This window comes from Geospiza fortis, unplaced genomic scaffold (assembly GCF_000277835.1).
Source record: "Geospiza fortis unplaced genomic scaffold, GeoFor_1.0 scaffold92, whole genome shotgun sequence".
In the NCBI taxonomy this organism is placed as follows: domain Eukaryota; kingdom Metazoa; phylum Chordata; class Aves; order Passeriformes; family Thraupidae; genus Geospiza; species Geospiza fortis.
In genome coordinates, this window is record NW_005054389.1 from 2,014,426 (window position 1) to 2,028,440 (window position 14,015).

General features: G+C 42.4%; 1 protein-coding gene across 31 annotated transcripts in view; it reads left to right on the top strand.

The window, feature by feature from the left end:
* Positions 1-14,015, top strand: part of ANK3 (ankyrin 3) — a 284,745-nt gene that overhangs the window by 232,074 nt on the left and 38,656 nt on the right. For 23 of the 31 annotated variants that reach the window (XM_031060737.1, XM_031060730.1, XM_031060744.1 and 20 more), the window contains 7 exons: positions 6,758-6,969; positions 8,551-8,758; positions 9,221-9,317; positions 10,490-10,718; positions 11,297-11,422; positions 12,250-12,372; positions 12,880-12,906. In XM_031060737.1, the coding sequence (XP_030916597.1) occupies positions 6,758-6,969; positions 8,551-8,758; positions 9,221-9,317; positions 10,490-10,718; positions 11,297-11,422; positions 12,250-12,372; positions 12,880-12,906 (1,022 nt within the window). The remainder of the gene's footprint in view (positions 1-6,757; positions 6,970-8,550; positions 8,759-9,220; positions 9,318-10,489; positions 10,719-11,296; positions 11,423-12,249; positions 12,373-12,879; positions 12,907-14,015) is intronic. The other 8 variants (XM_031060734.1, XM_031060736.1, XM_031060738.1 and 5 more) reach the window with 1 other exon arrangement.

A 14,015-nucleotide genomic window follows, 5' to 3' on the forward strand; every position in this document is an offset into this window, starting at 1 on the left:
TCCTGGAATGAGTGGTGAATTTTGGTCTGAAGTCCTGCCAAGCTTAAGCAGAGTTTGCACAGTTGCTTTCCAGCATGAATTTGAGGATAACACCCAGCTGGGGGCACACGTGTCTGTGCTGCTCAGGCAGGGCCACGGGAAGGTCATTGCAACCCAACAGTGAAGTGTAAATAGCAGCTCTATGGGGCCTTCCCATGGACACAGAGCTTGGCCCCTAGAGCATTCTTATTTCGAATGGTGGTGTTGGAGATTGCCTCCCACAAGTGCACAGCCTGCCTTCCTGATGCCCATCTGGGAAGTCTGGCTCCCTTGTTTTGCTTGAGCATTGCTGTTGGTGTGAGAGTCCCTCAAGATGAGGGCACCCAGCTGTACAAATCCATCAGAAGATGCTGTCACAGATGGTTCCTGAATACAAATCGTGGGCAAAGCCAGGCTGTGATCCCTTGGCACCACTGCTTTGTTTTCCTAGCAAGCATTTTTCAATCCTCGTGCTGATAAACCATTGCTCGAGCTCTTTGCATCTGAGTGTGAATGAAACAGTTTGTGGTGTGAACTTTGGTTTTGTGGAAGGGTTTATCCACGGGATTTTCCCTGGATATCCTACAGAAAGTCATAGTGTGGGTACAGGCTGCAGGAAAGTCCTTTCATTGTCAGCACAAGCAGGTGAAGGAAATGAAGAGGCTGTGGATGGCAGCTCTAGGGAGTATCTCTGGGGCAGCTCTGCCTTTGATTTTGGCTTCTCCTTGTTTGATGAGCCTCAGCAAAAGGCATGCCTTGGGAATGTTGGAGTTGTGCTGCTATGAGGGTCTCCCTGGGCATCTGAAATACAGCATTTTTACCAATTTCCTGATCTTCTGGGAGTGGGGGCAACAGGAAAGGCTTCACTTTGTAGTATTTGAACTGCACCTGAGCTGGTACAAACACAAAGCAACAGCAAAGATCTGCTTGCTTCATGAGGATCTATTGTAGCTATTTATTTCAAAATAAATGTAAATAGAACCAACCAGACAGGAGGGCAGAAACAGTGCAAATGTTTTGCCAGTGGGTTTGGAAAAATAAAATAAACCTCATCACTGAAGAGTACCTAAGAGCAGTGGAACAGGCAAGTGGTGGACATGGTCCAGGATAGTATGGTTTGGGGAATTATGATTGCTGCAGGATTGAATGCAGTAGTTCCACCCTTTGAAAAAGAAAAATCTCACCACTGCCCCTCCTTCTCTGCACATTGGCAAGGGATCAGAAGTGATGATTTGCTATTTGGGTGAAGCAGTGGTGCCTTGACAGGGGTGAGGTGGTCAGCACTGATCAGCAGCTTGCTTATTTGCTTCATGTGCTTCTCTAACTGAGCTTAGTTTGATTTGGGGATGGGAAATCTGGGCACAGAAATATTGTTCTGAAGTGCTGCAGCTTTCAGGACTTATGGAAGAGCTCACATATGGATAAATTGACAATTTACAGAGATGAGCTCAACAAATAAAAACACTTTGAGAGGGGTGGGTATGAGGCCGTCAGTACTTAGAGCCTAAAATAATAAACTTCACAATATGGAGCCCCAGGACAACTTTCTGATCTACTGAGGGTTTCAGGTGGCTCTTTCCTTCTGGGGAACTGCTGTTTGAGGTTGGTGGGTATAAGTGCAGCCAAATAATCACGCAAAGTATGATGGACATTATTCTGTTGGAGTGAAAATATTTGACACCTTAAAAGCCAAACCTCAGGAATGGCTTCCACACATCCAGGCAATCATTTGTGAGAGGAAAATGAGAAAAGTACTGTGGGCACATTCACTGTAGTGATTATTTGTTCAGTTTGTTTTGGCTTAATCCTTCTCTAGCTAGGAAAGCAAAATAAAAAAAAAGAAAACCACCATGCATTAAAATAGTGCAAGGGTTTTGGTAAAATTCCACCATAGCTAAATGACACCTTTGCAATGTAAAAGGTCTTCCAAGCAATGACCAAAAAATTACAAATTTGTAGACTTGAGTGAGTTGGCCTTTTTTTTTCATCTGAACTTTTGGTGTTTTGTTACAAAATACCACAGTCAGACTTGGCTCAGGGGGAGTATCTTGCATCTGAGAAGACATAACTTTGGAAGAAGTTTTATTCCAGGTATGAACTCTGGAGGCAGAAGCAAGCTTTAATTTAAATAAAAAGCAGCCACATAGTCATTTAGAGAAATTTAGTGTGTCTTTGCAAGAAAACTCATCTGCATAATCATCTCTAAGTGCCAGGAGGTGCTGCAGGAGTGCCCATTTCCTGTTAAAAGCAGCTTCTCTGTCAAAACTGCTGTGATCACAAGTCCTTTCCTTCCCTGTAGTGCAGGAGGGCAATCAGACCTTTATTGCAGCTCCTTAATACACTGAGTTTTAGCCATTCAGTTTACTGCTCTGTTTGGTTGTTCCTGTTTTGCTCTCCCCCTTAAGAACAAAACCAAACATGCTCTGAAAACCTCTCAGCAAATACTGCAGGGAACCTTCTGAGATTTATAGTGTAGCTCTACCATTTAGCATTTAGGAAATCAGGAGTAAGTTGTTGAATAAAAACTAAACATGAATTTCACTAATAATCACCCTTGGGAAGGTTTCCTGGGGGGAAAAGAAATTCTACAGAAAATATAAAGAAAATAGAATTATCATTTAGGAAATAATTCTGCATGCAGGGATGAGAGCAAGGACATGCCTCAGTCACAGAGCAGAAGCCTGCTCTGTGCTGGGAGCAGCACCATCTGCTGGGAAACCTCGTCCTAGACCCCAGAGAATCCCGGGCAGGAGGCACTGCTCCAGGGCTGGGGCACCATCAAATAACAGCAGGACTTTTGGGTTATTATCAAGAGAGAACAGCAAACCATGATGTAAAGAGCCTGGATTTTTGGTGCAGTCAGGTTTCTGCTTAAATAGGTTTTATTTTAAAGGCGGTCCTGTACTTAGGCAAATATAGGGAACTTGGCATTTTTAGGAGTAGGAGGACTGTGGTTCCAAACACAAGGGTAGCAATTCACAGCTCCTGGCCATATTACATTTATTTATACTTGAATCAAATAAAATATATGTATTTTTGGAATTTATTATTTTTTTAGGAAGAAGCTCTCTGCCTTGTAGTTGGCAAATACATCATGTTTTCAGACAAGCTCCTTTTATAGATAACTTCTGTTTGCTTTTAACATTCCTTCACCCTTTAGAGGTACCTGTAGACAAATTGTGGGCACAAATGCACACACTGGGGTAGCTAATCTTCTAAAAGTTATTTGCAAACTAGGGAGTGAGCCAAGAAATGCAAATGCTTGGGGCTGCAGTAAGCTTGCAGCTGCACAGTGTGGTTTCAGATGGGAAGCAGGAGTTTTTACATAACTGAATCGACAGATCAAACCAGAGTCTGACCTTGTTTATGCCTGAAGTTTAAAATACCACCATAAGTCACTCTGCAGTGATTTTGCCACCTTTCCAAGAAAAGTTTTTAAACATATTGCTGTTAAACTGTACTCTGTGAATGGCAGGATCAAAGACCACACAAAAATCGCCATAAAGGACATTGCCTTATTTGAGGGTGAAACATCCTTGTGGCACTGGGAGTGACTGGTTGTGTGTGTGAAACACTGAGGCTGGGACGGTGGGTCTGGTTACCAGCATCTTCCTTCCCTCAGTTTTCCTTGCCCCTTGCCATGTGCTCTCCCTGCCTCCATCTCCCTCCTGGAATTTTGGCCATGTGGTGCATGCTGTGCTTTGAGTGCAGCAACTCCTGAATGGGCACAGCTCTGTGGGGGGAGAACTGGGATCCTGTGCTCACCCCACCCTGCAGTCTGGGCACCGTGACAGGGTCAGCTCTGCTCCAGCCAGGACTGAGGGAGGGCTGCACAACTCGGAGAGCTGTTCAGTCAGGTGAGATTTGCTTTTTCAGTGCTAGCAAAATTCTTCTGAGGCCCTGGCAAGGGAAACCAGATCCACACAAAGACGCCTTGAAGCTCGTGAAACTGCCAGGTGTTCTGTGACTTGTCTTGCTCTATTTTGAGTCAGGAGATTATTGCTCTGTGTTACCTTATCTGAAAGTAAAAAAAGAAAGGTATTAGAGGTGGATGAATTTGATCCACAACTGCCTCTCACCAGAGAGAACTGGTGTGATTGCTTTCCTTGACCTGAGACAGCGTGTGTGAGGTCCCTCTTGACCTTGGAGGACATGGCTGGGTTTCTCTTCTCCAGTCCTGGAGCCTTAATGTTCGTGTGGCAGCGTGCACTGACTGATGTTCTTTTCCTGCCTCCTCCCCTTCTGTCCATCTCCTCTCTCCTCCACCACCCCTGTGGAAGATCAGGCACCAAACCATTGCAGGATAAGTGTACCACACACATGGGTGGCAGGAGAAGACTTCTGCACACATTATATTCACCATACCTTTCTCTTGACTCACTAGAGCTGGGTGGCTCTGAGAGTTCTTGGGCTGTGAGCACAAGCCTGGGAGACAGTGGCATTGGGAGATTCTTCCCAGTTCTGCCAATAACCTTTCTGCTTTGCCTCTCCATGCTTTGCTATGCCTATCTGCATGATGGGCTGCACAGCATACTACTCTGTGGCTAAAACCCCGTTCCCTCCAAAACCCAGCCACCTAACCAAAAAATGCTTCAAGGTTTATCATTGAAACACTCTGCCCAGGAATGAAGTGTCAGCAGCTGAGGGAAATAGTAATGATGATATCTCCCTCTGTAAAATGCATGAGGTGTGTTTGGGAAACGTGACCTCTCCCAGGACTAGTTTTCCCTGTTTCATTCATTCTGTCATGCTAACACTGCATTTCTCAGGGCAGTGAGAGAGAGATGGTTTGATTGCTCATCATCCTTTTTTTCTTTTTTTTCTGTTAGAGGGCAACTTCATACAGAAGCTTACATATGTATTATCCAAACCTAACCTCCCTATATATAGTCCAACTCCTCTCCATGCCTGACTGTTGCTCTGCCACTCTTATCTTCCCATCTCCCTCCTCTGAAGGAGAGTGCCTGCCAGGCTCAAAGGACTTTGACATGTTCTTGTACAAATCACTATTTTTCCACTTCAGGAGAATTTTAATTATCCTGCACCTCTGTGAGCATTTTACAGTGGGTTTTTTCTCTAGCAACAAACAGGAGATGATGAGGATTTACCAGTCAAGATGATACCTGCCTGGGAGTTTAGGAATCCAGTTTGTCTCCTGCACAAGCTGTTGCTCCCAGAGGCTGCAGGCAGAGTGACTAATTCATTAGAGGGCTTCAGATATCAATCTCTGAGTCAAAGTAAATGGAAGCTGGCATTATGATAAGAAATTATCCACTTCTGGTAGGTACATGTGATCCACAGCAACACTGTGAGATTAATCCAAACTATCTGCTGAATGTTTTGAAATGGAAAACTGACATTTTACCAAATTTACATTCTAATTCTTTTGGAATTGTAATTGAACTTACATATTTAGAGGACAAAAATGTCTCAGTCACAAAAAGTATTTTACAAGTGTCTTTTGTCTTAGTATTATTTCTGGTCTTCCTGCTTTCTCTTGCTGAATCTGATGAAAATGTCATCTTTTGAGGAACAAACTTTGGCTTAGAAAATCCCTTTTTAAGGAGGAAAATAAGTGCTGAAATTTGTGGATTGCTGCAATAAAATCCAATTACAATAGATAAAAAGGCCAAGTGCTAGAAATTACAAGGATGTACAATGCATGACAGTTATATAATTATCTCCATTTGTGTATGATGTTTATATCACAGGGATTTCACCAATGCATTTGGGGCACCAATGCAAAGATAAATATATATATATACACGCATATAGTTGCAAAAGTCATTATATTTTTGTTGTATCACAGAGTTTTCCCCAGTGCATATATGGGGAAAACTATGTCATGTGCTGAACTAATTGATAGGAATAGGTACTCTATGCACCCTTCTGAGCCCTGGTGACCCTACAAACTGGGAATGTGGCTGAGAGCAATCATGGTCAATGACCTGACTTTGTTTCAGTTGTATCTGAGAATGCATTAAGGTTCTCTAGGAACTGAGGGGCACACTGGAGTTGTTTTGGGACAGATAACCACATGGCTGGAATCTTGATGGGGAAGGGAAGCTTGCTCTTGGTTCACTGGTGGTGCTGGGAGACAGCTCTGTTGCTTCCACAGTTTCATGGAGAGCTCGGTGTCTGGTCAGGATTTTTTGGATGCCAGTCTGGGCAATAACTGTCTCAAGTGCCTCAGGTGGCCAAGCTCTGGATTGCAACACCTGGCAGGAAGGGAGATAGGTCGTGGACTGACTGTGATCTCCTGTGGTTTTCTTTATGTCAGAACTATATGGGGAAAGAGGCTGGGAATAATATGGAGCTATGCTCTGAAAGACCAGATAGAAACAAGAGAGGGAAGAAACTTGACTGTCTCCTTCAGCTCTTCTTAGACTTCTATGCCGTGTGACAAACCTGTCATTCTGTGGCAGCTGCTGAGACTGTCACACCTAGGGATTTCCCCGAGGGGTTCAAAGGATTCTATACCTGACTATTTAGGTGTCCTAGCAAGTCTTTTTGCCTATTGCAGTTGGCCCTCATTGTCAAGATTATACACAAGTTCACACAAAAAACAAAGCTTGATAATTGATAGCACTGAATGGCTTTTTTGTTTTACTGCTGTAGTAAATAAATAATAAACCTCCCAATCTGCTTGGGCATTTTAAGGCTTATTCAAAGGCCTAGATGTGTGTGGGATGAAGCTGGGCAGGGGATGCCTGAACGTTTGACCTGTCTGTGCCCACAGAGCTGGACAGCGCGGAGGAGCTGGAGAAGAAGCGGATCTGCAGGATCGTCACCAAGGATTTCCCCCAGTACTTCGCGGTGGTTTCCCGGATCAAGCAGGAGAGCAACCAGATCGGGCCCGAGGGCGGCGTGCTGAGCAGCACCACGGTGCCACGGGTCCAGGCCGCCTTCCCCGAGGGCGCTCTGACCAAGAGGATCCGCGTGGGGCTCCAGGTAAAGCTGCTTCAGAGTAGCTTCTCTCAGTGCCCTTGTCTGAGTGCATGAGACTGGAAACCACAGAGCTTCCAGGAGCTTACACTGCTCCTTAGCAGTGGGTTCTGACAAGGGGCTTCTTCACACCTGAGCTCTGAGTTGGCACGAGTCTGCCTGGGCACACTCACAGTCCTCCTCCCTGTGGCACAAGCCCAGTTCCCCTTGGATCACCTCCATGGTCATTGCTTAGCATCCCAGGAATGGAGAGAGGGAAGCGAAGACCTGGAGCCATCACAGCCCCAGCAACTCTGCAGCCACTGTGCAGTCCCTGTCTGCTGTGGCAAAGCAGCAGCTTGTGAACAGGGTCACTGAGCTGCCCTCTGCCATGGGAATGTGTTTGGTAGGGATTACATGCAGCTGTTTGCCAGCTGTTAGTGGGTCAAAAACCTCCTATGTACATCTGCTGTGTCTTAGGACATTCACCAGTGGCATTTCTAGGGGTGAAGTCTGGGAAGATTTTGTGTAGGAGTGAAATCTGGGAAGAGCATATAGCTTAAATTCTACTTTAACTGCACAGAAAGTGAAGAAATATTCTGTAGGAATAGGAGGCATCTTTGAGTTCAGCTAGTTATCACTTAAAATTCCCTTAAAAGTATGAAAAGTCTGATGGGTTCATGAAAAGAGATGCTGGTTTGAATTGCAGTGCTCGAAATTCACACTGAAACATTTCTGTTAAAGATATTTCACAACTCAAGCTGATTAATCTTGAGAAAATGGAAGTTGTGCTGCTCTGGTTATGCAGTTGCCTTCCCAGAGCTCTCCAGTGTGAGGGGAGTATGACAGCTCTGCATGCAGTGCTGTGACTGCTGAGGCTGCAGTGTAGCTGCATGTTCTCTGCATATCAGTGCACTCTGCAATTTGAATTATAGCAAGTCATGGGTCAGCCTGATTGAAACAGACTTGAAAGTTTAAAAAAATTAAAATAAAAAAGCAAATGGATGCAAACTCCCATTACCATGTCTGTCACTTTTGACTGTAGAAAATGTGAAATTTACTTCTAAGTCTTTTGTAACTTCATGCATTCTTTGTGATTTTGACCCAAACAAGTATTTCTTTCTAATAAATCACAGGAAGCACTGAGTACAGAGGTCAGTTGAAATTCAGTGTTCCTCAAGAGCATGAATCTATGTTTGGCAGAGATGTAAGAATTGTCTGTCACCTCCAGGAGACAGTGTCTAGTCCTCACTTCTCAAGTGCAAAATAGGCCTGGTTTTGCATTTTGAAATTGTATGTAATGTTATTAATCACTGTAAATTAAGAGCAAAACCAAACATGCTCTGAAAAACTCTCAGCAAATACTGCAGGGAACCTTCTGAGATTTATAGTGTAGCTCTACCATGTAGCATTTAGGAAATCAGGAGTAAGTTGTTGAATAAAAACTAAACATGAATTTCACTAATAATCACCCTTGGGAAGGTTTCCTGGGGGGAAAAGAAATTCTACAGAAAATATAAAGAAAATAGAATTATCATTTAGAAAATAATTCTGCATGTCTATAAACAGTTTGTCGCTCTAGTCTAAGTATGTTCCCCATGTTGACAGGCTCAACCAGTTCCAGAAGAGATTGTCAAAAAAATCCTTGGAAACAAAGCAACATTCAGTCCCATTGTCACTGTGGAGCCAAGAAGAAGGAAATTCCATAAGCCAATAACCATGACAATTCCTGTGCCACCTCCATCAGGAGAAGGAGTAACCAACGGGTACAAAGGCGACACGACTCCCAGCCTTCGACTCCTATGTAGCATTACAGGTTAGAGAAAATCCTGCTCTCTGCCAAGGTTTCTGTGGCAGCAGCAGCTCTGTGCTCACTCTCACGACTCCTGCATGATCAGCTCTCCTGAGCAAAACCAGCTGAGGTTATTTCCAAGGCTCCCACTGGTCCCTGAGCTTTGTATCTGGTCCCATTGTAAAAGTACTCTCCCAACACGTGTTAAATTTCAGTCTTGAAGAATTTCAGTCTTGGTTATTAAACATGCTTGTCAGTAAAAGTAGCTTGCAGAAGTAATTCTGTCCTAGCTGACATCAAGAGGGGGGGTTGCTGTTGACTTTTGCCATGTAGCATTGTTGATGCTCCATGATAACATGGAGCTCAGCTGTTGGAGAACATTCATGTCTAGGCTCTCTTTCAGTGTGTGGAGATAGAGATATTGTTTATGCAGTCTGTGTGTGCCTGGTGTTTGAGAGGAAACCTGCCTGGTGTGTGTTTGCACAGGAGGCACTTCGCCCGCGCAGTGGGAGGATATCACGGGCACCACGCCGCTGACGTTTTCCAACGACTGCGTCTCCTTCACCACCAATGTTTCTGCCAGGTATGGGAGCAGACCCTGCCAACTGCACCTCAGGAGTGCCTTCCCTTGGCCAGCACCTGGCTGGGAGGTTGTGTTCTGGCTTTCTGGAAGCCTCTCACGAGGCTGGTGAATCGGTGATGGCTCAGATGCTGCTGTGTCACTGCCCATCAGTGTCCCACACACACAAAGCTCTGGCCTGGCTGGGACAGAGCCTCCTGGCAGGCATGCAGCCTCTTCCTCTGAAGGCTACCATGCCACACAGGGCTTTGGTTTTGCTGTAAATGGCAACAGAAAGGGAAAGCTTAAAATGTTCATCCCATTAGAAAAAAAAAAAGGGGGGGATTCATAAAAATGTGTTTGTTTAAAAATTTAAAGATGTTTAATTTCTGGCTGTGGGATTTTTAGTTGAAAATTATATTAAATTGCTCTCACAAAAATATCTTTTGTAAAAAATGATGAGTTGAAATTAATCTTGATGGACTTAATGGACATACATGCTAAATGGAGGCATTTTACAGGATTTGTACAAATCCTAGTGAAGAAAATTCATGGCATAGAAGGTAGAGAGTTTATCAATCAGTAAATGACATTGCAACTATAAAAACCTTTATGAAAAGAGAGAGAATTGCTGGGAAACCAAATAGATCAGGGCTGAAATGTTGTGGGAAAGACTGATACAAAGTATAAATTATTTTTATCATACTTGTCTTCAAACTCTTAATCATAAGATGAGAAAATAACAGTATAGCACCTGTCTCTGGAGACTTCACCATGGGCATATTTGGTTCAGCCTGAATGGGAGATGTGATTTGTTGTGTGTGTTATAAAGGTGTTTGTTTTAGCAAGTCAGATGTACAGTGAAGCATCAGCACATTACAGGAAATTACAGAAAGTCACATGAAATTCAATTTCCTCACTTTGGCTTCAAATGAGCCTTCAGATAGACAGTTTTATGAGACACCAGTGTGAAAAGGGTTAGATAAGTATGTCAGGATTTCATTGCCAGGTATTCCCATTTCTGGTTGGTTAAACCTGTGCTGAGAGCAGAAAGAAAATTCCAGCTCTGGCAATTCTGCAAAGACAGTACACATGCAAAATGACCAAGGATACAGGACACAGTTTCTCTTTAAGCCTTAAGCAATTGTTGGAGCACAATGAAAAGTTGATTTAATGGTTTACTTTTCCCCACTCAGATTTTGGCTCGCAGACTGCCACCAAGTACTAGAGACTGTTGGGCTGGCAACACAGCTTTACAGAGAATTAATATGTGTTCCTTACATGGCAAAGTTTGTGATATTTGCCAAAATGAATGACCCCGTGGAATCCAATTTGCGCTGCTTCTGCATGACTGACGACAAAGTGGACAAAACTTTGGAGCAGCAAGAGAACTTTGAGGAAGTTGCCAGGAGCAAAGACATTGAGGTACATTCCTTGCAGCTGGCTTCCTCCTTCTTGGTGGGCAGTGTGTTTTCCAAGTAGCAGCAGCTCCTGCAAAAGCCACACAAGCCCTGCTAAATAAAGCTTCAGAGCAAGGCTGTGGCATGAAACTTCTCAAAGGAAGAACAGAACAGGATGAGACTGGAGGAGCATGAGGACTTGTGAGTGCCCCAGTGCAGTGTGCAGTGGGGTTTGCCCTCACTGCTGTCAAGTAGCCCTGGCTGGGCTTTGCAGAGAGGGAATTCCTTCTCATTGGCCTGCAGGCACACAAGCATGAGTAGGACTGGCTTGTGGTGAAGTCACAGTCACTAACTTATTATTTCTCAAAGAAAATTACACACTCTTACTTTAGAAAAGCCAGTCAGGTGGCTCGTGGTTTTCCAAGCTGCCTGTACTCATATTACCTTGCCATAGTGCGCAGTGATATTCTAATTTGTTGTTGAATGTAACCAAGTGGGGACTTGTGTTAAACTCAGGAACGATGTTGGGGGAAATCATGATGTTTATATGCATGACTCTACTATTAAAAGAGGTTTATTGAATTCTATTTCTTGCTTTGATAGGTTCTTGAAGGAAAACCTATTTATGTTGATTGCTATGGAAATCTGGCCCCTTTGACTAAAGGAGGACAGCAGCTTGTTTTTAATTTTTATGCTTTCAAAGAAAATAGACTGCCATTCTCTATCAAGGTAAAAGAAAAACAAATTAAATAAATGATCCTGTTGCTTTCCTCTCTTCTCACAGTCCCACTTCCCTTTTTCAGCCCTACAGGACTAACCTGCCCCTGGGATGTTAGTGTAGTTCTTTAAGATGTTAATAATATGGAGAGGGTGCTTTGCTTGAAGCCACAGCAGAACTGCTGGCACATCTGGGAACAGACTACCCATGATGTGGATTGACAGCCTTTTACTAAAACCATATCTCAAATTGGAGCCCTCACATATTTACCAGTAGGTCACAATTTCTGAGGGATTAAGCAAAGGAGATGCATTCAATAACATCCTGTACTTCAGAGCAGCCTTCAGAAGGTGTGTGCAGACTGTTCATCTCTAAAAGGCCAGGCATGCTGCTCACTTTCCTTAGCCTTGTCACGGCTGCCCTGCTGGAGAGGTTGTTAAGCATTTTGGTAAACACAAGAGCAAAACATGGCAGAATGAAATGAAGTGGGCAGACAGTGCCTGTCAGTAACATCCCAGTATGAAACTCTCATGTTGGACTCACTCAGCACCTTGTCTTGCATGGATTTGCCATCAGGGAGCTTAAGGCTGACCTACAACTCTTTCACAATAACACATTTTCTCCTTCAGCACCTCAGGCTGAGCTCCAGCTTGGTGCTATTAGTTTTTACACACTAGAAAGCTCCTTGTAAGAAAGAAATTCTGAGAACTGTTCCAGAAACTTCCTCTAGGACTCTGAATTACTACATATTACTATTACTGCTATATTACTATTACTACATCTTACTAATGCATTCATTACTACATATTACAATGCTGAAGCAAAATTTCTTTTCCAGGTAAGAGACACCAGCCAGGAACCCTGTGGTCGATTATCATTTTTGAAAGAACCAAAGACTACAAAAGGACTGCCACAAACAGCTGTTTGCAACTTGAATATCACTCTGCCAGCACACAAAAAGGTATTTGTTTGGAAAAGTAAACATTTTTCTTAGGGTTGGGTTGGATTTCTTTTTGTTCCTTTAGTTTTTGTCTCTCTTTTTTTTTTTTTTTTTTTTTATTTCCTGCTAGTCATAAAGAAACCTTGTGAACTGTCAGTAATGAGAATGCTTTGGAATATGATAAAGGCTTTGAAAATGTATGTTTTATTGGTTTCTTGTATGTAGAACGCTTTTAAAGTCTCTTGTTACTGTGGTGTCAAGTTCCTATAATTTTTACAGTTCTGTTTACAGCTCATGCTTCAGCCTGCAAGTCATAGGTTTATGCTTTCAGTAATGTCATGTGTTTATTTGCATTGGATGTAAGATTTTTTTTCCTTTTCTTTTGTGTTGACATTTTGGATTTGCTTTGCCTTATAAATCAGCTTGCATTTTGTGCTCCCAATTTGGTCCTTTTCATATCCTGATATTCTTTTCCCTGCTGTCCATTATAATATTCCTTGTCTCTGCAATGCATCTTGGGACCAAAAGGAAACAGAGTCAGATCAAGATGATGAGGTAATATACACACTGTCTTCTGTTTTTATTTCCTTCAGATTTAGTGAAGAAAAGTAGTATGTTATAGAAAAAAACAAACAACTATTTTTAATGGTGGCATTGAAATAATATCTACAGAAAAATAACCACATCCTCAGCTTCTGATAGGCTGCTGTAAAACAGTAGAGCTGCACAAATATGGGAAACCCCATGATTATAAATTATGAAATTAAACCAAGCACTGAATAAAAGCAGTCTAAAATTTAACTAATTTTCTTTTGAAAAAGGATATATTTATGAGTATCAGAAGTAGTCAAATTTTGGCCAAATCAAGAGGAGTTTAGTGGATAATATTTTACCTCTTGGAGTAACACTGACACTGCTATGGTAACTTGTATTTTTGAGAAGGAAAAAGATACTACTGAGGCCACAATAGTGGCTTTTAATATCTTACCTCTGTAAATAAACTGGATTCTTTCAAAAAAAAGCAAACCAGCCAAGAGCAATTTCTAAATATTGTGTTCAAATCTATTTTCAAATAAACCTCAGATATTTGCAGCTTAAAACCTCACTGTTTCATTGAAATTGCAACATCAGATTGTCAGAAAAGTGAGTGGGTTTTACTCATTAGAGGTAGGTAGAGATGAGATCATCTTGTAAAAGAAACTACATAGGTGTTTCCAATTTACCTAGCAGCAATGTTTTTTTCTGTTCCTGGTGGCAAATAAATAGAAGTTGTCACCTGCTGCTTAGAGTAGCTAAAAAAAAAACCCCAAACAATGCAACCCAAAGCATTCCTTACATGTTAAAAAATAATAATAGCAAAAACGTCACTTTACTTCCGTAGAATTTGTGCCCAATGAGCGATTATATAGCTATAATAATAATTCTCTTTCTAAACAAACTGTATTTTTAGCCATATATTCAAGTGAGTTTATCTCTGAAGGACTATTAATATTAAAGACACCACACTAGCAGCTATCCCACTGAACTCAGCAATTTATGAGGCAACTTATTAGTTAACAAGAGTAGTCTGCTTTCTAATCCACATCTTTGCATTTTGTGCATATTAAAAAATCCCCTCCCATGCCTTTTTTTGTCCTTACTGTATTCACTTTAAAGCCAGTTGT